General features: G+C 43.5%; 1 protein-coding gene across 1 annotated transcript in view; it reads right to left on the bottom strand.

The window, feature by feature from the left end:
• Positions 1–577: 577 nt before the first annotated feature.
• The window catches only part of AR (androgen receptor), a 755,291-nt gene continuing 734,110 nt past the window's right edge, over positions 578–21,758 (bottom strand). The window contains exon 8 of the mRNA XM_063937072.1: positions 578–10,078. Within this exon, the coding sequence (XP_063793142.1) occupies positions 9,923–10,078 (156 nt within the window). The 3' untranslated portion in view covers positions 578–9,922. The remainder of the gene's footprint in view (positions 10,079–21,758) is intronic.

Genomic DNA, 21,758 nt, shown 5'->3' with positions numbered 1-21,758 from the left:
GAGGTGATTGTATTCTCCTGAACATGCTTTCCGGCCACACAATGGCTGCTGGATCTTCTCTGTTTGGTTTTCTAAATCATAGGAAACTACTATTGCTAAAATTAGCTAAACTCCCATCTCTCTCATCACTATATAATTATTCACTGCTGTCAAAAACTACTCAGCCATTAATAAATGATCTTTCCAGTGGAGCCAGAGGACCTGGTGTATTGGTTACAAGGACAGGCCAGTCATTGTGTCAGAGGTGCATCCAGGCTTCATGTGACTCACTAGTAACTTGTTTGAATATTTTAATTTACCATGAAAAAGTAAATTCCCGCTTTATATCTGTGATATGTTGCTGTTTTCTTGCTGGGTCTAGGTAAATATAGTCTACAGCCTTGGTAGTTTTCTAATTGAAGATCTCTTATATGTATATAAGTCCTCCCACACATTTCACCATGTATATTCACTATCTAATTGCTTTTCTGCGAAAAGGTAGGTCACCCTGACCACATGGAATCATTCTCAATCCCCAGCAGGTTAAGTGCCTCCTGAGTCACTATGTGAATGTACAAAAAATTTCCAGACCAGAACAGAAATCACATTCAACTTTATAAGTTCAGCCAAATCATAGAAAGAAAAGATGCAGTTTTGTTTCTACAAGACACTGAGATATAACAATCCATATATGTTTACACATACACATACAATTCATATACATACTTTAAAAAAAATGACAGCAATAGCATTTTAAAAATTAATAAAAACTGATATTTTTACGTTTTCTTTTCACCTAAGAATTATTAGAAGATAAAGCAGCCAATATTCCCCAGGACCTACTGTATATACTAACAGCACTAAGAATTGTTTAAAACCTATTACTGCCAGAGGGAACTACAAATCTCAGCAGCAGAATAGTGTATAGAAGGAAAGGCCTTGTGGCAACAGGCATCTGCAGCACCAGATCTGTCAGTCCTTATTCCCTGGAGACCAGGTACCAAGCTATAGAGAGAATATCCTTACAATATTAGCTTTGTAATGGCTGTTGTATCGTCTGCAGTAGTTACAAATACAATGCAACAGGTAGAGTGTCATGCTTGATGCTTGTTCAGTCTGCAGCCAGTAAGTCTCCAATGTCCAAAGGACTCCTCTAGCAGCTGGGTTAAGGCACTGCTCTGTTTCGGTGACCTTTAAGAATCAAGCTCAATGCCTATACATTGTGTACAGAACTTAATCCTTACTGTAGTGTGTAAATCAGACTAGTCACTACAGGAATTAGGTTACCTGACAATTGGGTATTGTTCCTCTGCGTTGCTGTAGTACTAAGCATCTCAGGCAGGGGATACAGCTGCAATAGGTAGTTTTAAAAGACCCCCATAAAAAATGCATGGGGTATAATGCCAGGTAGATAAAAAGCTAAGTATACTATGTAACACAGGTAGGTATCGTGCAATCATGTAAATGAATCTTCAGTCATAAGAAATTTCTCAGAGCTGGCTATAAGGAATAGGGGAGACACAGCTCTCAGGCAAGCGGCCAACAGCAAGTAGCTAGCTGATACATAATAAGTTGCTGCTGACATCTTATCTTGTAAGTTATATATATACATAACACACCTGTCTGTGTGTGTGTGTGTGTGTGTGTGTGTGTGTGTGTGTGTGTGTGTTTGTGTGTGTGTGTATATATATATATATATATATATATATATATATACATACATACACACACACACACACACACACACACACACACACACACACACACACCTTTGGTGGTACTTTGGCACTGTGATCTGAGATATGCTGAAGTAAAAGGTTATGGCTTACCTCTGAACTGCTTTAGGAATATTCAGAGCATTATTTTGACCTGGGCAGATAGTTGCCACTCACAACTTCTACTTGACCACCTCCATGTGCTTACATTACCCAGCCAGGCCTCTTTGTGAGGCAACCGCAGCTCAGGCTGCAACACAGGTCAATGTTTGGGAAAGTTATTTCCAGGTCAGAGTGACACAGTAAAACACTCGTTTGGTGTAAGATGAATGTAACATGTTTAGCTAGAACTAGTGAAAAACAAAATCTGCTTTAGTAAAGCCACATCTACTAATGATTAAATTCCTGTACTAAGTGTTATTGTCATATTGCATTTAAAAACATTATAAACGACCTCATTTAGGGGTTCCCTCATCCTGTGTAGAACAGGGAACCTCATAAGGATATCTTCACATAAGAACAAGCAAACAATACATATTTATCACAATGGCTCATAGGCTTACAAAGTTGGCAATATTTAAAAATAACTCCCAGGGACACTTTGCTGCTGATGTTCTCAACCACATCACATGGATACAGCCTCGACATACTTTGCTGCTCTGCAATACTTATCATTACAAGCTTATGGAAATTATTTATTATGCACTTTTTTTGCAGTACTTGTTAATTATCTAGGCACCTCTAAAAACATGTTGACGTGGGTAGAGTTCGAAAAGAAGAGGACAAGAGAATGAAATATGGAAAACTCATCCTCAAAGTTAAGGGATGCAAGATAACCAAACTAACAAGTGGATAGTGTCCACGGTTCATGTTGCACCTGTATAACTAAGAATTTTTTTTTTTCATTTTATTTTATAAATTTCCTTTGCATAAATTTTAGCTTATAAAGCACATAGGATAATCATATATACTAAGAACTGTATTATATAGGCAGAATTAGAGAGACTGTATTGTGCACAGTATTAGAACTAATGCTGTTGTAGTAAATCGAGCGGTAGTGGGGCCTGAAGATGAAGGTCCCCACTCCCGAATGTACAAACACTGTCTGAGGTCCTAGTCTGTTCTAGAAATAGATTCTTCTGACCAGCCCTGTACCAGATCATGCATGCTCAATGGAGGTGCCTTGCTCTGCTGTTCTTACAGCAGAGTGTGGACCCAAATTTTGCAATTGGCCTGGAAATGCCCTTGCTAATAATCAAAATGGACATTTTCAGGAACAAGCAATGAATAACAAAAGTCCGCTATTTTTAATGACCTAGAAATCTTTAAAGGATAAAAATATTAAAGTGATTATATGGGATACAGTACATACGATATCCCGGCAGATGGGATGCCGACGGTCATATTACCAACACCGGCATCCCGAAGCAGACTGTCGACTGGGGCAGGGTAAGTATGTTAATCCCCCCCCCCCCCCCCCCACAGCCTAACCCTAACCCTCACGGGTGGTGCCCAAACCTAACCCCTCCTCACCAGGGCCTAACCCAATCCCTCCCTTCCCTGCAGCCTAACCCTAGCTCTCATCCCGCAGCCTAAACCTATGCCACCTCCCCCCCACTCCCGTGTAGCTTACCAATCAGGATTCCTGGCAGAGGTCGATAGGGATTCCGTTGTTCAGGATCCCGGCACTGGCATTTTGATCCATGTTGGAATGCCGGCGCCAGCATTCGGAGCAGTGTCAGGATTCTGGCGTAGGCATTCCAACTTCCAGGATGCCAAACGCCATTATCCTGAAGAGATCTCGATTATATGTCTTGTGGATTAGTGAGTGCCCTACTCTTGAAATGGACTCAGTCGTTTGGGCTGGAATAGTACAAGGCACCCCTGTTGATGGACTTAAAGGTGAAGTGCTTATAGCTTGGAACTTGTATGTCTATATCTATGTATATATATATATATATATATATATATATATATGTTATAGCGGAATTAGCACTTATGTGTAATTATATTGTTATTTACAATGGGCTCAGACAGGGAAGTATTTTGTAAGTTATATCATGTACGTGTTTTTTTTTTCTTCTTTGATTTTTATTACATGCAATAAAAACTACCATTGCCTTGACATAATTACAGTGGTCAGCATGACATGTGGATGTGCGAATTGGTTGGCTGTCAACACACTGAATGCCCTTTTGTTTTGCAAGTTTTGACACAAGGAAGCCGACCCTGAGCACTGCATCATGTGAAATAACTTCCACAGTACTGCACAGTTAATGGCATTGGTACAGATGTCAGTGCAACCAGATGCATATTAAACAGCAAAAGCACAAAAATGTTCAAACACAAAAACCACGAATGATTAATTTCTGAGATTCGGGCTTGTTCTTTGAATCCCATTTTATATACTCAGTGGTAGCTTTATAAAGAGTTTATATACTCTTTGGGATGGTCGCTCAGAACTGCTAGCACTTACATACTGATAATAAAAGTAACCTTACAGATACATTACAATATGGACTGATCAATGTTTAGCAATGAAACAGGTCACAGCCCAAAATAAACTGGTGCATTTGTAACACACAGCAGCACAGCACCATATACTGGCACTCAGCCTGTTAATTGCAGCCCATCTGATTGACCTATGACTGGCTCTGAATAAGGAATAGCTTACACAAGCCACAGACATCACTTGTCTAGTTCAGACTGCACTTCTCTTATCTGTTCAGTGACTGTTGTGTCTGCTGTGGAATTCTGCTCTTTCTGCAAAATGTCATCCTAAGCAATCACTCTTGGAAATAAGAGCAGGTTAGCCCTTCCCCATTCACAGCCATTCATATGCTTTTAGCTTCAGTTAATTGTGTGCTTTTCTTAGTAAATGTTTAAAGGGGTTGCAATGAATTAAAGAACGCTGTCATTCAGCCTGCTGCTTATTGCAAAACTGCAGTACAAAAATACATAGTATCTGTTTATTTGGCTCAAAACTGCTGGGAAATGCCTACTAAGAGATTATCAAATGGCAGGATGAACTATAGAACAGGGGTCAGAATTTAGTGCATTTTGCATTTTTGGTGGCATTTCTTGCCATCCTTAAATCCAACAACATTTACCAACAAAAACAGGTCAAAATATAAATGGCTATCCATCTATTGAATAAAAATATCTATAATTTATAAATATATTATTTGTTAATGTATGGGAACGTTTAAATATATATTTATTTCCAATATGTTCTTTAGCTACAATGTCTCTTTATTTGTAAAGTCAGTAAAAAAGTTGAGATGTATACGCAATAAAATGGCTGGATATAAAAGCACAACTGTTATAAGTGCAATGAGTAACAGCGACGTATGCCCTTATTGTATATATACAGTAATGTGGATGCATAGTCTAAAGCTGGGTACACACTATGTACCCAGCCAGACATCGCTGACTGGACCCAGCATGCGGCAAGTGCATACACTCTTCCCGATGCTGTGTCCGGCGGGGTGTGTGTGTGTTGTGCACATGGCATTCTGCATGTAATCACTAGCAACATATCGTCTAGTGTGTTCTCAGCTTAAGACTTTGGATTCATGGCAGCAGTAGTAACCGCTTTGTTTTGTGATTGACTGTATTTATGTGTATGGCTAGACCAGAACCATCTATGTCAAGAGAGAATACCATTCTAACGTAATGGGTAAGGAGGGGCATGGATCAAACTAATTAATTAAATTCTTTAGTTTATTTTCACTGTGAACAGTGGTGCTAAATGATGAGTTGCACACAAAGAGGGCGATGTATCAAGCCTGGGAGAGGGATAAAGTGGAGAAGTTACGCAAAGCAGTGCTGATGTTTGTGCAGTTGCACAAATATTTACTACTGTGAATGTTTGAAATCTCTAGGAAAGACTTAAGGTGCATACACACGGAGCGATATAACTGAGCGATTTTGACTATATAGTCAAAATCGCTCAGAAAGTTAGTGCATATCTCTCCATGAGTACACAGCCAGCGATAGCAATGCGCGTCCCCGCCAGGTCGCTATCGCTGCTAAAAATAGACTGTGCAGGCAAGTCAATTTTTGCTAGGTCGCTGGAAAAGAAGAAGCATCCCCTTGCTTGAATGAGTTAGCCAAAATCGCCCATAGCCAAAATCGCTGGAAAAGTTAGTCAAAATCTCTGATAAAGTTAGTCAAAATCTCCTACTGCCAGTTCAAGGGAAATCGCTCAGTCAAAATCTCTCATAGTCAAAATCTCTCCGTGTGTATGCACCTTTAGGGCCTAATTCAGACCTGATCACTCCTCTGCAAATTTGCAGAGGAGTGATCAGACAGCCGCTGGCCACACAGAGTGCAAACCCGCCCCGTGCAAGTCTGTGTATGCCCTAGTGAAAATCCCTGCGAACGACGGTCAACTGCAAATCTGTTCACAACTCACTCACCATTGATTGATTTTTTTCCAGTCTGTGCAATAGTATCAGGATGATCAGGGACGGAGCTGACGCCACACACCCTCCCTGAAAACACTTGGCCACGCCTGTGTTTTTCTTGACACTCCCAGAAAATGGCCAGTTACCACCCCCAAATGCCGGCTTCCTGTCAATCAACTTGCGTACACCTAGCGATAAAAAAAACATTTATTTTTACAGTTTGGACTCACGCGTGCGCTCTAGGATCTGTACGCATGCACAGTCGATCGATAATCGGCCGCCTTGTGCATTTGCACAACAGCGATCAGATCTGAATTAGTCCCTTACTGCGCACGCGCAAACTAATGTGTGGGATGGCATATGCATATGACACTGATATAACTTGAGATGGCATCTGCGATCCATGGGCGTTTCAGGTTGGAGACTGGGAGGTGACCTAAAGTGATTGTATAAAGAGGAAGTGTCCTGGGCGTGTTAGGGGAGTGTCATGGGTGTGTTTCAGCATGCTGATGCAATATTCTTGCAGTACTGCAGCCACAGTGGACATATTTTGAGAAAATTACAAGGGAGGCTCTGCGCCAGGCAGGGACTGTTTGAGGAGTCGAAGTTGTGACCGATGATGTGTCGATGGTGGAGTGATCCACCAGTGCAGCTGAGTATTGCTCAGATATGCAATGTGGGCATCACAGGGTTTGCTCAGTCCATCACGCAGAAGTACACCAGAAGACTGATCATGCTGATATTTGCAGATTTTCACACTTGCTAATCTATGAGAAATCACAGCCGAGAATGATTTGCATGCACCGGTGAATTAGGACCACAGGTTTTTGAATGACAGTGAAGCCAGGTACACACTATACAATTACCAAGCCGATCAGCCCAATAATTGGATTGTGTATGCAGGAGTGTTATCCAATAAACGGCTTTAAATGCTCATGCAGTGGTCAGATTAGGAGGATGCTGCACACGCTATATTGTTCCTGACATCCCAGTCCTGTTTTGGAGATCAAAAGAAAGTACACATTGAGCAAGAAATTGCTTAGTATGATTGGAGAGTATATCAGATCAGCACACTTTATAGGGTAGTTTGTACCCGGCTGTAGACGCTGATTTGTTACATTAGGCAACTACTCCTCTTTATCTCTCTCCAAAGCTTGATGCACCTAGACCCTCTAAGGTCTTATTTAGAGGTAGATATAAACATTTGTGTTTTTTTTGCTGCAAGTTGCATCTGCCTTTAGGGCTTATGTGCATCTTTTCACACTGGATACATCTAAGGACCTTGATTGGTGGGAATAGGCCTGCAGAACAGACGCGGGCAGTGGGCATGAAAACATGGCCAAAGAACAGTTAGGATGTGTAGTCATGAATTTCAACTACAATGGTTGGTGAAAAGTGGCAAATCCTGGAGGGCTCCGAGTTACGGGTGCTATAACCCTGCTCTAAGTCACACATTTGAAGACACAACCATATATGCAAACTCACTAAGACTTCTGCAACAGTGCTTTTATACTGACTGCACACTGCAGTGCACGCTTGTATAGCACAAATACTACTCGCTTAGGGAAAGGAAAGCGTGCACATATATTTTTAAGTGTTGTCATTAGAAAAATTTTGATACAGTTCATATTCCAGGGGTTCCAATCCACTTGGGTAATTCTTATCTGCTCTATTTCCCCATTAACTTTATTTTGTGTCCATTGTGTACTGCGATTTTTATCATTTTCAGTTTGCACAGTGGGAGCATGCTGTCTTACTCCAGCCTCATCAGACCCGGGTACATGAAGCTACCACTTGTTGTGACTGAGGCAGATTCTGAATAGATCACAAAATGCAACTTTTTTTGTGGACGCATTTTCCTGCTTAGTCTGTGTCAAACTCTAAATAAGGCCCTTAGGGGGCAATACAATTCTTGTTGATATGTGGTGTCTCTGTTTGGCTGCACACATGACAGCGCATCATTGTAACAAGACATCACGCATTTCCTGCGCTCCTCTATGAGGCACAGGGGAAAATGTTCATTGGAGATAGCTGAGGGGAACCAGGGCTGGTCGGAATGTCGGCACCTTACAGCAACTGGCGCTAATTGAATTATCTGCTAAGATTGTCAGAATTGCATCTTTACACGGTAACAATTGCTTCTCCTTTAAAGGGTTTAAATAAACTACAAATAGATTAAAATACATTTAAATATCATTACCAGATGTCAAATATTGGACAAAAAAACAGGTTGCTCATCCCATGAAATAATACTATTTGTACTGTATTGTAATTCAATGTATAAATAGTGTATAGTGTACAAGGCATGGGCAGGTCATTGTATGGGAAGTGTTTTACATACATTTGTGAATGCTACACACTGCCCTTACATAGGTTCAATGTATATTTGTCTTTATTTCTAAGCTTGAGTGACGAGATTACTTTTTGGTTATGGCAGAGAGACAATTTGTCCATGTGTACTGGAACCAACAAAAGATCCATATTATTATAACTATACTAGAAATTGTATTAACTATATATGTTTCCTATTCATATATCTACTTTATTTTCATCAAATAAATACAGGATTTTGTTATGAATGATTGATTGTGTGAAATGTTGGGCTTACTGTTTATCTTTTTCCCTGCCCTTTGAAATATTAATTTAGGACGGTAACCACATAACCGGCTCCTCGGTAAGTACAGGGTCTAGGCTTGTTTGTGTCTAGGGGTAAGTAAGGTGCAACAGTATTCACATGGAAATCTTTTCTTGTTGCTGAGAGCATTGTTACCAGAATCTGCAAAAGGATGACTGATGGATAGGAAAAGATAAACGCAAACTTTTGTTTAAAAATGCTTATAAACATCTATTAAGCGCAATACTCATTTAGATGTGGTGTATCTAAACCATGTGATTAATTATTCCGAAATATACATTTTAGGAGATATATGTGTACTGAAAGATATGATGAAGCTAATATACTGAAAAAATAAAATATATCCCTTTTCCTGCAAGAGGGGCAAGTAAAATGTTGATGGTTTTAATCACCTTTCTGTCTGGGTCTTTCGAATCTAGCAAATGTAGAGAAGAACCTATGCATTAAACTGTTCTCTTATGGGGGCTGCAACTGAAATGGTGCAGATTTTATTCCTAAAGCAGTTATGTGTATCATCGGAATAATTCCCCTCTCCTTATTCCCTTCACCATCAGGCAGAACTATAAGTACAGCTGTGGTTCTCAATCAGAGGGTCATATATCAGAGTGTTGTTTCAATGCAGGCTGAAGTAATCAATCACCCCTTTGGCTTGTGATGTAGCCCTGACGTCTCCTGGCTGGAAAACAAGAGCACATAATCACCACTGAATCTATCAGAGGAAATGGGCAAGGATAAAGTAGGCCTTGCCATTTTGCCCGTGGTTTGAAGCCAGGAGAATAAGTGCTTTTAGTGTAGAGTTTTGTATATAAAAAATAGGAATTCTGCCATTCGGCTGCACTGCCTATTACTCTGTATATATACTGACGTATAAACTGCCATGTATGACAAATAGATTTTCATATGCACAGAGCTAAATTTGTGATTCTCATATTTCCCCAAAGTTAACAATTTATACTACATGTGTAGTCTGTAACTGATACTCAGATTTGTCCTCTTGTGATCCGTGGGTCAGTGACATACTGTAGCACACATGTAGGATGTTGCTCTCATGACGACAGATGTAGTGGTCATGCCTTTCTGGCATGGCATGGCGAAGGCTGGAGGTGGAGTCCATTTTGCATATCTGTACACGGTGACCCTTAAGGCACACTGCAGGGGTAAAGGAAATGGCCTACTGGGGCCTCTTATGAACTGTGGAAGTAGAGGGGCTTGACTCTACCAGACAGGATCTTGGGGACCTGGACAGAAATTATTTCAGACATCATTTCAGGGAAATCCACGCTGACCATCTGTGCCTTCACAAACAGGTCAAATGTAAACTGGTGCAGCTCACGGGCAATCTAAATAAATAAAAAGATATGTATAAGATTAACAGGTATTATGCTCAAGCATATACAGGTGAAATGCACCATACACCGAAGAAAGGAACACAGCCTAAAATACCACTTTGCATATGGAAATTCTGAATTCTTACTCAGAACTTTGGACTTGAGCTGGGCAGTGCTTATTTCTTGTGTTGCTGGTCTTCACCTCTCTTACATATTGCATGCACTGCATTGCATGTTTGTGTGTGTTTGGGTATGTGGGCAGGGTCAGTGTAAAGTGGAATTAAGCTCCCAAGGAAAAGAAAAAGGCATTTTTTTATTTAAATAATACAAGTAATCATAGATTTATTACAACAAAATAAAATAAGTATAATGTATATATCCTTTACTAGAAATCCCCATATTTGAAATGTAAGGTTTGTTGATGCTATATCTACAGATGTGTCCTCCTAAATCTTGCTGCAGTCACGTTAAACTGTCCTTCTTTGCACGCCATGCCGTGGCATGACTTAGTAGCGGCGAGTGTATTTATGTGCGACTTTTTCTGTTTAAATGTGTCTAAGTCGCATCGCTATGTGAATAAGATGCACACACAGCTTATACGGATTAAAATTATATGCGGCATGCCTATATTTTGTGTGTGACTGCGGCTGTATCTGCATACGAAATGCTACATTACAGTATTTTCCTTGAAATCACTGTAATGTAGCATTTTGTATGCAGATCCAGCCGCAGTCGCACACAGAATATAGGCATGCCACATACTGTATCATTTTAATCAGCATCGGCTGATTGTGCGTCCTAGTCGCCAGGGCCGGTTCTTGCTCTTGTGGCGCCCCGGGCAAAAGTTAGGGGCGTGGCTTAGTGTGGGGGCGTGGTCAGTCACGCCCCCATTTGTAGCGCCGCTGAAAGGAAATAAAAAAACAAACAAAAAAAGTATACTTACTATACCCCGCTCCTGATTCCAGACCTGCAGACCTGACCCGGGCGCCGCTCTTCTCCTCGGATCTATGGGAGAGACGTCAGTCATGACGTCTCCCCCATAGCACAGCATAGGCACTAGAGGTCAATTATGACCCCTAGCGTCTGTGCTACAATGCTGTGCGGTGCGCGATGACGTCATCGCGCACCGCACAGCAAAGGTCCTCTCCATGAAGGGAAATTAGACGCTTAGCGTCTGATTCCCTTCACAGCAGGGGGGGACCAGCGCCACGAAGGGAAACTAGATGCGTAGCGTCTGGTTCCCTTCTCACAGCGGGGGGAGGCACAGCGCGGGGCATTGCTGGGGGGCACTCTGCACAGTGGCGGATCTTGCCATGGTGCGGCGCCCTCCGGAAGGCGGCGCCCCGGGCAAAAGTCCTGCTTGCCCGTGGCAAGATCCGCCACTGCTAGTCGCATATCGATGTGAATAAGACTAATTTTCGGAATAAAAAGGTGCCCGGCGTTAGCAGAGCTGTTCAGGAGCTGATAGCTGGCTCACACCAGGCATCCCGTACCACATGTCGTATTGAGGCAAGAGATATGAGGACATGTATGTAAGTGATTGTCTTGTGTAACCCAACAGACCACCATAAGGCTTCAAAGCATTTCATGGCAGGTTTCGTCAACAGCCTTAACACCCTAAAGGTCTCACTTATTATTTTATTTATTTATTAACAGTTTCTTTTATAGCGCAGCAAATTCCATTGCGCTTTACAACTGGACACAATCAGAAGACAAAACTGGGTAAAAACAAACAGTCATAGAGGTAGGAGGCCCCTGCTCGCAAATTTACAATCTATGGGAAAATAGGCATGGATACACAAGGATAGGTGCTATCTATTGCATAGTTGTCCACCAGATTAACAGTAATTAACAGATTAACAGTTATTTATTAAGCACCAGTGTCAGACCGGAGTATGAAGGGCCCACTGGGGGAATACAATGGAAGGGGCCCATGTTTAAGGGGTGTGGCCACTTAGCGCAGGGTGAGACCAGCCCACACAGAATCTTGGACATCAAGTAAAGACCATGTATTTGATAATAGAGTAACAATGTATAATGTAAGTGCACTGTCTGGAACCAAACATTAGAGGAAGGTAGTGGGGCCCTCAGGCAATGGGGCCCACCAGGGATTTCCTCTGTACACCAGTCTGACCCTTTAAAAGCACCTACATAATTACAGAGAATATTGTATTATTCCCACCAGCCCCTTTTCTACTGAAGCTTGCAATCTCAAGATAACAAGGGCAACATGTATCAAACTTTGGAGAGAGATACAGTAGAGAGAGATATCTTACCAGACAATCAGCTACTAACTACAATTTCTCTAACGTCCTAAGTGGATGCTGGGGACTCCGTAAGGACCATGGGGAATAGCGGCTCCGCAGGAGACTGGGCACAAAAGTAAAAGCTTTAGGACTACCTGGTGTGCACTGGCTCCTCCCCCTATGACCCTCCTCCAAGCCTCAGTTAGATTTTTGTGCCCGAACGAGAAGGGTGCACACTAGGTGGCTCTCATGAGCTGCTTAGTGAAAAGTTTAGTTTTAGGTTTTTTATTTTCAGTGAGACCTGCTGGCAACAGGCTCACTGCACCGAGGGACTAAGGGGAGAAGAAGCGAACTCACCTGCGTGCAGAGTGGATTGGGCTTCTTAGGCTACTGGACATTAGCTCCAGAGGGACGATCACAGGCCCAGCCATGGATGGGTCCCAGAGCCGCGCCGCCGGCCCCCTTACAGAGCCAGAAGACTGAAGAGGTCCGGGAAATCGGCGGCAGAAGACGTCCTGTCTTCAATAAGGTAGCGCACAGCACCGCAGCTGTGCGCCATTGCTCTCAGCACACTTCACACTCCGGTCACTGAGGGTGCAGGGCGCTGGGGGGGGGCGCCCTGAGACGCACTAAAAATACCTTAGATGGCTAAAAATACATCACATATAGCTCCTGGGCTATATGGATGCATTTAACCCCTGCCAGTTTTTCCTTAAAAAAGCGTGAGAAAGGCCGCCGAGAAGGGGCGGAGCCTATCTCCTCAGCACACAAGCGCCATTTTCCCTCACAGCTCCGTTGGAGGGAAGCTCCCTGGCTCTCCCCTGCAGTCCTGCACTACAGAAACAGGGTAAAACAAGAGAGGGGGGGCACTAATTTGGCAGATTAATAATACAGCAGCTATATAAGGGAAAAACACTTATATAAGGTTATCCCTGTATATATATAGCGCTCTGGTGTGTGCTGGCAAACTCTCCCTCTGTCTCCCCAAAGGGCTAGTGGCGTCCTGTCCTCTATCAGAGCATTCCCTGTGTGTGTGCTGTGTGTCGGTACGTTGTGTCGACATGTATGAGGAGGAAAATGGTATGGAGGTGGAGCAATTGCCTGTAATAGTGATGTCACCCCCTAGGGAGTCGACACCTGACTGGATGGTCGTATGGAAGGAATTACGTGATAGCGTCAGCACTTTACAAAAGACTGTTGACGACATGAGACAGCCAGAAAAACAGTTAATACCTGTCCAGGCGTCTCAAACACCGTCAGGGGCTCTAAAGCGCCCGTTACCTCAGATGGTCGACACAGACCCAGACACGGACACTGACTCCAGTGTCGACGGTGAGGAAACAAACGTATTTTCCAGTAGGGCCACACGTTATATGATCACGGCAATGAAGGAGGTTTTGAACATTTCTGATACTGCAAGTACCACAAAAAAGGGTATTATGTGGGGTGTGAAAAAACTACCCGTAGTTTTTCCTGAATCAGATGAATTAAATGAGGTGTGTGATGAAGCGTGGGTTTCCCCCGATAAAAAACTGCTAATTTCTAAAAAATTATTGGCATTATACCCTTTCCCGCCAGAGGTTAGGGCGCGTTGGGAAACACCCCCTAGGGTAGATAAGGCGCTCACACGCTTGTCTAAACAGGTGGCACTACCGTCTCCGGATACGGCCGCCCTCAAGGAGCCAGCTGATAGGAAGCTGGAAAATATCCTAAAAAGTATATACACACATACTGGTGTTATACTGAGACCAGCAATCGCCTCAGCCTGGATGTGCAGTGCTGGGGTGGCTTGGTCGGATTCCCTGACTGAAAATATTGATACCCTGGACAGGGACAGTATATTATTGACCATAGAGCATTTAAAGGATGCATTTCTATATATGCGAGATGCACAGAGGGATATTTGCACTCTGGCATCAAGAGTAAGTGCGCTGTCCATTTCTGCCAGAAGAGGGTTATGGACGCGACAGTGGTCAGGTGATGCGGATTCCAAACGGCATATGGAAGTATTGCCGTATAAAGGGGAGGAGTTATTTGGGGTCGGTCTATCGGACCTGGTGGCCACGGCAACGGCTGGAAAATCCACCTTTTTACCCCAGGTCACCTCTCAGCAGAAAAAGACACCGTCTTTTCAGGCTCAATCCTTTCGTCCCCATAAGGGCAAGCGGGCAAAAGGCCACTCATATCTGCCCAGGGGCAGAGGAAGGGGAAAAAGACTGCAGCAGGCAGCCTCTTCCCAGGAACAGAAGCCCTCCCCCGCTTCTGCCAAGTCCTCAGCATGACGCTGGGGCCTTACAAGCGGACTCAGGTACGGTGGGGGGTCGTCTCAAAAATTTCAGCGCGCAGTGGGCTCACTCGCAAGTGGACCCCTGGATCCTGCAAGTAGTATCTCAGGGGTACAAATTGGAATTCGAGACGTCTCCCCCTTGCCGGTTCCTGAAGTCTGCTTTACCAACGTCTCCCTCTGACAGGGAGGCGGTATTGGAAGCCATTCACAAGCTGTATTCCCAGCAGGTGATAATCAAGGTACCCCTCCTACAACAGGGAAAGGGGTATTATTCCACGCTGTTTGTGGTACCGAAGCCGGACGGCTCGGTGAGACCTATTTTAAATCTGAAATCCTTGAACACTTACATACAAAGGTTCAAATTCAAGATGGAGTCACTCAGAGCAGTGATAGCGAACCTGGAAGAAGGGGACTATATGGTGTCTCTGGACATCAAGGATGCTTACCTCCATGTCCCAATTTGCCCTTCTCACCAAGGGTACCTCAGGTTTGTGGTACAGAACTGTCACTATCAGTTTCAGACGCTGCCGTTTGGATTGTCCACGGCACCCCGGGTCTTTACCAAGGTAATGGCCGAAATGATGATTCTTCTTCGAAGAAAAGGCGTCTTAATTATCCCTTACTTGGACGATCTCCTGATAAGGGCAAGGTCCAGGGAACAGTTAGAGGTCGGAGTAGCACTATCTCAAGTAGTGCTACGACAGCACGGGTGGATTCTAAATATTCCAAAATCGCAGCTGATTCCGACGACACGTCTGCTGTTCCTAGGGATGATTCTGGACACAGTCCAGAAAAAGGTGTTTCTCCCGGAGGATAAGCCAGGGAGTTATCCGAGCTAGTCAGGAACCTCCTAAAACCAGGCCAAGTGTCAGTGCATCAATGCACAAGGGTCCTGGGAAAAATGGTGGCTTCTTACGAAGCGATTCCATTCGGCAGATTCCACGCAAGAACTTTTCAGTGGGATCTGCTGGACAAATGGTCCGGATCGCATCTTCAGATGCATCAGCGGATAACCCTGTCTCCAAGGACAAGGGTGTCTCTCCTGTGGTGGTTGCAGAGTGCTCATCTTCTAGAGGGCCGCAGATTCGGCATTCAGGACTGGGTCCTGGTGACCACGGATGCCAGCCTGAGAGGCTGGGGAGCAGTCACACAGGGAAGAAATTTCCAGGGCTTGTGGTCAAGCCTGGAGAGATCACTTCACATAAATATCCTGGAGCTAAGAGCCATCTACAATGCTCTGAGCCTAGCAAGACCTCTGCTTCAAGGTCAACCGGTGCTGATCCAGTCGGACAACATCACGGCAGTCTCCCACGTAAACAGACAGGGCGGCACAAGAAGCAGGAGGGCAATGACAGAAGTTGCAAGGATTCTTCGCTGGGCAGAAAATCATGTGATAGCACTGTCAGCAGTGTTCATTCCGGGTGTGGACAACTGGGAAGCAGACTTCCTCAGCAGACACTACCTCCACCCGGGGGAGTGGGGACTTCACCCTGAAGTCTTCCACATGATTGTGAACCGTTGGGAAAAACCAAAGGTGGACATGATGGCGTCCCGCCTCAACAAAAAACTAGAAAGATATTGCACCAGGTCAAGGGACCCTCAGGCAATAGCTGTGGACGCTCTGGTAACACCATGGGTGTACCAGTCAGTGTATGTGTTCCCTCCTCTGCCTCTCATACCCAAGGTACTGAGGATCATAAGAAGGAGAGGAGTAAGGACTATACTCGTGGCTCCGGATTGGCCAAGAAGGACTTGGTACCCGGAACTTCAAGAGATGCTCACAGAGGACCCGTGGCCTCTACCTCTAAGAAAGGACCTGCTCCAGCAGGGACCCTGTCTGTTCCAAGACTTACCGCGGCTGCGTTTGACGGCATGGCGGTTGAACGCCGGATCCTGAAGGAAAAAGGCATTCCGGATGAAGTCATCCCTACCCTGATCAAAGCCAGGAAGGATGTAACCGTACAACATTATCACCGTATTTGGCGTAAATATGTTGCGTGGTGCGAGGCCAGGAAGGCCCCTACAGAGGAATTTCAACTGGGTCGTTTCCTGCATTTCCTACAAACAGGACTGTCTATGGGCCTAAAATTAGGGTCCATTAAGGTTCAGATTTCGGCCCTGTCGATTTTCTTCCAAAAAGAACTGGCTTCAGTTCCTGAAGTACAGACGTTTGTCAAGGGGGTACTGCATATACAACCTCCTTTTGTGCCTCCAGTGGCACCTTGGGATCTAAATGTAGTTTTGGGATTCCTAAAATCACATTGGTTTGAACCACTTTCCACTGTGGACTTAAAATATCTCACATGGAAGGTGGTAATGCTGTTAGCCCTGGCTTCAGCCAGGCGTGTCTCAGAATTGGCGGCTTTATCCTATAAAAGCCCTTACCTAATTTTTCATACGGACAGGGCAGAATTGAGGACTCGTCCTCAATTTCTCCCTAAGGTGGTTTCAGCATTTCACTTGAACCAGCCTATTGTGGTGCCTGCGGCTACTAGGGACTTGGAGGACTCCAAGTTGCTGGACGTAGTCAGGGCCCTGAAAATATATGTTTCCAGGACGGCTGGAGTCAGAAAATCTGACTCGCTATTTATCCTGTATGCACCCAACAAGCTGGGTGCTCCTGCTTCTAAGCAGACTATTGCTCGTTGGATTTGTAGTACAATTCAGCTTGCACATTCTGTGGCAGGCCTGCCACAGCCAAAATCTGTAAAAGCCCATTCCACAAGGAAAGTGGGCTCATCTTGGGCGGCTGCCCGAGGGGTCTCGGCTTTACAACTTTGCCGAGCAGCTACTTGGTCAGGGGCAAACACGTTTGCTAAATTCTACAAATTTGATACCCTGGCTGAGGAGGACCTTGAGTTCTCTCATTCGGTGCTGCAGAGTCATCCGCACTCTCCCGCCCGTTTGGGAGCTTTGGTATAATCCCCATGGTCCTTACGGAGTCCCCAGCATCCACTTAGGACGTTAGAGAAAATAAGAATTTATTTACCGATAATTCTATTTCTCGTAGTCCGTAGTGGATGCTGGGCGCCCATCCCAAGTGCGGATTGTCTGCAATACTTGTACATAGTTATTGTTACAAAAATCGGGTTATTATTGTTGTGAGCCATCTTTTCAGAGGCTCCTCTGTTATCATGCTGTTAACTGGGTTCAGATCACAGGTTGTACGGTGTGATTGGTGTGGCTGGTATGAGTCTTACCCGGGATTCAATATCCTTCCTTATTGTGTACGCTCGTCCGGGCACAGTATCCTAACTGAGGCTTGGAGGAGGGTCATAGGGGGAGGAGCCAGTGCACACCAGGTAGTCCTAAAGCTTTTACTTTTGTGCCCAGTCTCCTGCGGAGCCGCTATTCCCCATGGTCCTTACGGAGTCCCCAGCATCCACTACGGACTACGAGAAATAGAATTATCGGTAAGTAAATTCTTATTTTTACAGGCTATGTTTTAAAAATTAGTTAGGAGTTGATTGGTTGGTACTTTATCTCAACTTTAGCTCTCTTCTAGGTTTGATATATATCCACCTTAGTAACAATGCAGATGCATTTAGACACCTGTATATGTTAAGAGTTTCTGCATATTGTCACACACTAGATACACCAGTCATCATCATCAACTTGCATAAGTGCAAGTGACGTTGTATTCTGTTCCTGGTTGTGTTACTGCACAAGTGCAGTAAAACAAAATAGATTTTTGTACTTTAGTCTTGTATGCATCGTAAATGTTACTTTGCCCAGTTCATAGTGGTTCTCACAAACATTTATTGAGGACTTTGATGGTGAGTTACCTGAACCAGGGCCAGATTAAGCCTTAGGGTGCCTGGGGCACTTAAGACAGGGGGGCCCTGGTAAAGGAGGGGGGGGGGGGGGGGGTATATTAGATTGTACATACCTCCCAACATGACTCATTCCAGTAGGGACAAGATGCTCTCTACCTGGACTTTCCTCTTAGCATATGATTGGCATCACCTGTGTTGAACTATTTAATTTATAAGAAAGGTATTGCAACAGAGGTGATTGCAATCATAAATTAAGAGGGAAGTCCAGGTAGAGAGCATTTTGTCACTCCTGGAATGGTCCGGTTGGGAGGTATGGATTGTTTATATTACATTTTAAAAAATGGTGTATATTAGATTTAAATGAATAGTTTAATAATGCCTGAGTATTGTTTATAGCTCCTCCTAATTGAGAGACAACTATTTTATCACGTTTTCTTGTAGTGGAAAAAAGACAACTTAAACAACCTTAAAATATACATAGAAAATAAAATCTATCATCCATCGTGTCACAGGTAGAATAGCAGCAGTCACTAACAGCTCTCTCCTCCCTTCTAGCTCTCCTCTGGTCGGGAAGCTCTGTAAGAAGCTCAGGAAACCTGATACAGGTTGAGTATCCCATATCCAAATATCCGAAGTACGGAATATTCCGAAATACGGACTTTTTGAGTGAGAGTGAGATAGTGAAACTTTTGTGTTTTGATAGCTCAATGTACACAAACTTTGTTTAATACACACAGTTATTAAAAATATTGTATTAAATGACCTTCAGGCTGTGTGTATAAGGTGTATATGAAACATAAATTAATTGTGTGAATGTAGATACACTTTGTTTAATGCACAAAGTTCTAAAAAATATTGGCTAAAATGACCTTCAGGCTGTGTGTATAAGGTGTATATGAAACATAAATGCATTCTGTGCTTAGATTTAGGTCCATTCACCATGATATCTCATTCTGGGATGCAATTATTCCAAAATACGGAAAAATCCGATATTCAAAACACCTCTGGTCCCAAGCATTTTGGATAAGGGATACTCAACCTGTACTCCTGTGTCTCTGCCTGCTCTGCATACTTTCCTGCCCACATTCTTGCTGCCTGGTTCTACTACTGCACAAGAAGAAGAGCTAGTGATGTCACTGTGCTCCGGCCAGGGGGCCCCATGACAGAGGGGGGCCCGGGGTACAGTATGCCCTGAGTCCCCCCCTTAATCTGGCTATGACCTGAACTGGATTCTGAACATTATGGGGAGCTATTGTAGGGATTGAAGACTGATGCAGAGAATGTATAGCATTGAGAGAATCAGAGATCAGTCTCACCGTAGCATGGATAGACTTGTGAGTAAAGGAAACATAATAGGAGGTTGAAGTAGTCAAGGCTAAGATAATAAGAGAATGGAAACAAGTGTTGGTAATGTATAGAGTGATAAATGGATATCTTCTAGCAATATTTAAAAGGAAGAGGCTGCATAACAGCTGAAGGGACTAAAAGCAGAGGGAGAAACTGAGGATAACACCAAGGCAGCAAGGGCTGATGAAACAGATTAATGGCCTGGATAATATAGGAACATGGCCATATCCTATGGGTCAAACATGTACTATGAAGACACTATGCATTGCTGGGGGTCAGGTGTATAGGGAGAGTGTGATATAGTCAACTGTGTCTGAGAGTCCGGGGGTATGTGTTGGGTATATGTGTATACAAATGGCCACAACTACTGTGGGAGCAGGATTTAACAAAACTTAATTTTGCATTGGACTTAGCTGTATATAAAATGTGTTTGAATAAACCGAAATCTACCCTATGACTCTGACTCTGACTAAAAATCATTTTAAATAGTTGTATGAGGTTGCGGAGAAGATCATGTTAGCAGCATGCCAATGATTTATAGCTGTGAGGAGATGAGTAAAGACAAATTTCAGCATGAGACCAGCTGCCAGCAGTACCACAAACGCATCACTGATGAAATGGGCAGAGTGTCCTATGATGCTGCATTGTGAATCTGAGAATTGCTAATGATAATGGTAACTTGGTGCTGTGGCAAAGGGTCATGTTTCAAATATATGATTTGAGCAAACATAATAGAATTTTTAACTAAAGGAAATGAAAAAATCCAAGGCTACAGCATCTCACTGAGCGATTGAAAACAACTCTGGAGAATTTAATTAGTTTATTTAGAAATATATATATATATATATTTTTTTTTTATATAGTGCTTTATACAGAGCCGGCCCTAGGCATAGGCAACCTGTGCAAATGCACTCCCATTGTGTCCCTCTGACCATATACCCTTCTTTTATCACTGTCGTCACCCCCATTCCCAAAAGTGCCTTTTGCCCTATCCATAGCTAGTGGCTGCGATCAGTAGTAGTGCAGACGAATGGAGGCAAGACCGTGCTATACGTAAAAGTGACAAGCAAGCCAATTGGTTTTTTTTTTATAAAGCTGGACTTTTTCTCCCTTATAGGGGTGTCTATACTCTATAACTGTGCTATGCAGCACATGCCAGTACTGTGGTGGGCATCATAGCGTGTGCTTGCTCTGGGTGCAGGTGATCCATGATACACCTCTGTGACCACTGGGTGTTAGACCAGGAGATCTGCCTGTTCTATCTGTACTAGGCCCAACAATTTCTTATGGCAGTGGAGACTGGGTGCTAAACACAGGGGCATGACCACACTCTCAGATAAAACAGTGGAAACACAACTACGCATGCCCAGTCCTGAGTGGCAGTGGGGGCAAATCCTCTTCCTCCATAGCTGCCCCTGGCCTGGGTAATGCATACTTAGCCACTCCCTGCTGGTGGTGGGGTAGACATGAATCAGAAGGTAATGGAAAAGCTGCATTACAGGGGAGTAAGGCAAAGTAAATTATGGGGGAATTAATTCACTTGAGGGGAGAAGAATAAGAAATTACAAGAGAACATAAAGAAAGACTACCGATTGTGGGAGGGAGCTTGAATTACAGGCGATGGAATGAAGTATGAATTATAGGGGAGGGAGCAGGGATGAATTACAGGGTGGAGGGGATGTACTGTATTACAGAATCACAGTAGAGGCTATATATACAGAATATGCCAGAAGCTGTCATTTAATAAAATTACATACATTGAAAAAAGATGTATGAATTGTCATTTTAAAGTATACATCATTTATCCCTTCAGGATCCAATAACTATAAAATGAGTAATCTATTATTTGTGTAATAGACAAAATAAGCGCACAAGTAACAAAGAATTCTGTATTGTTAGATAACACCCTTAAAATGCACTCACTGTACATATTATTATTATTATCATCCTTTATTTAAATGGCACCACAAGGGATCCGCAGTGCCCATTACACAGTACATAATCAAATGAGCAAACAAGAAAACAGCACTTACAGT

Source organism: Pseudophryne corroboree, chromosome 8, assembly GCF_028390025.1.
Source record: "Pseudophryne corroboree isolate aPseCor3 chromosome 8, aPseCor3.hap2, whole genome shotgun sequence".
Taxonomy (NCBI): Eukaryota; Metazoa; Chordata; class Amphibia; order Anura; family Myobatrachidae; genus Pseudophryne; species Pseudophryne corroboree.
The sequence above is the reverse complement of the archived record's forward strand: the minus strand, read 5'-3'. Positions and strand labels throughout refer to the sequence as shown.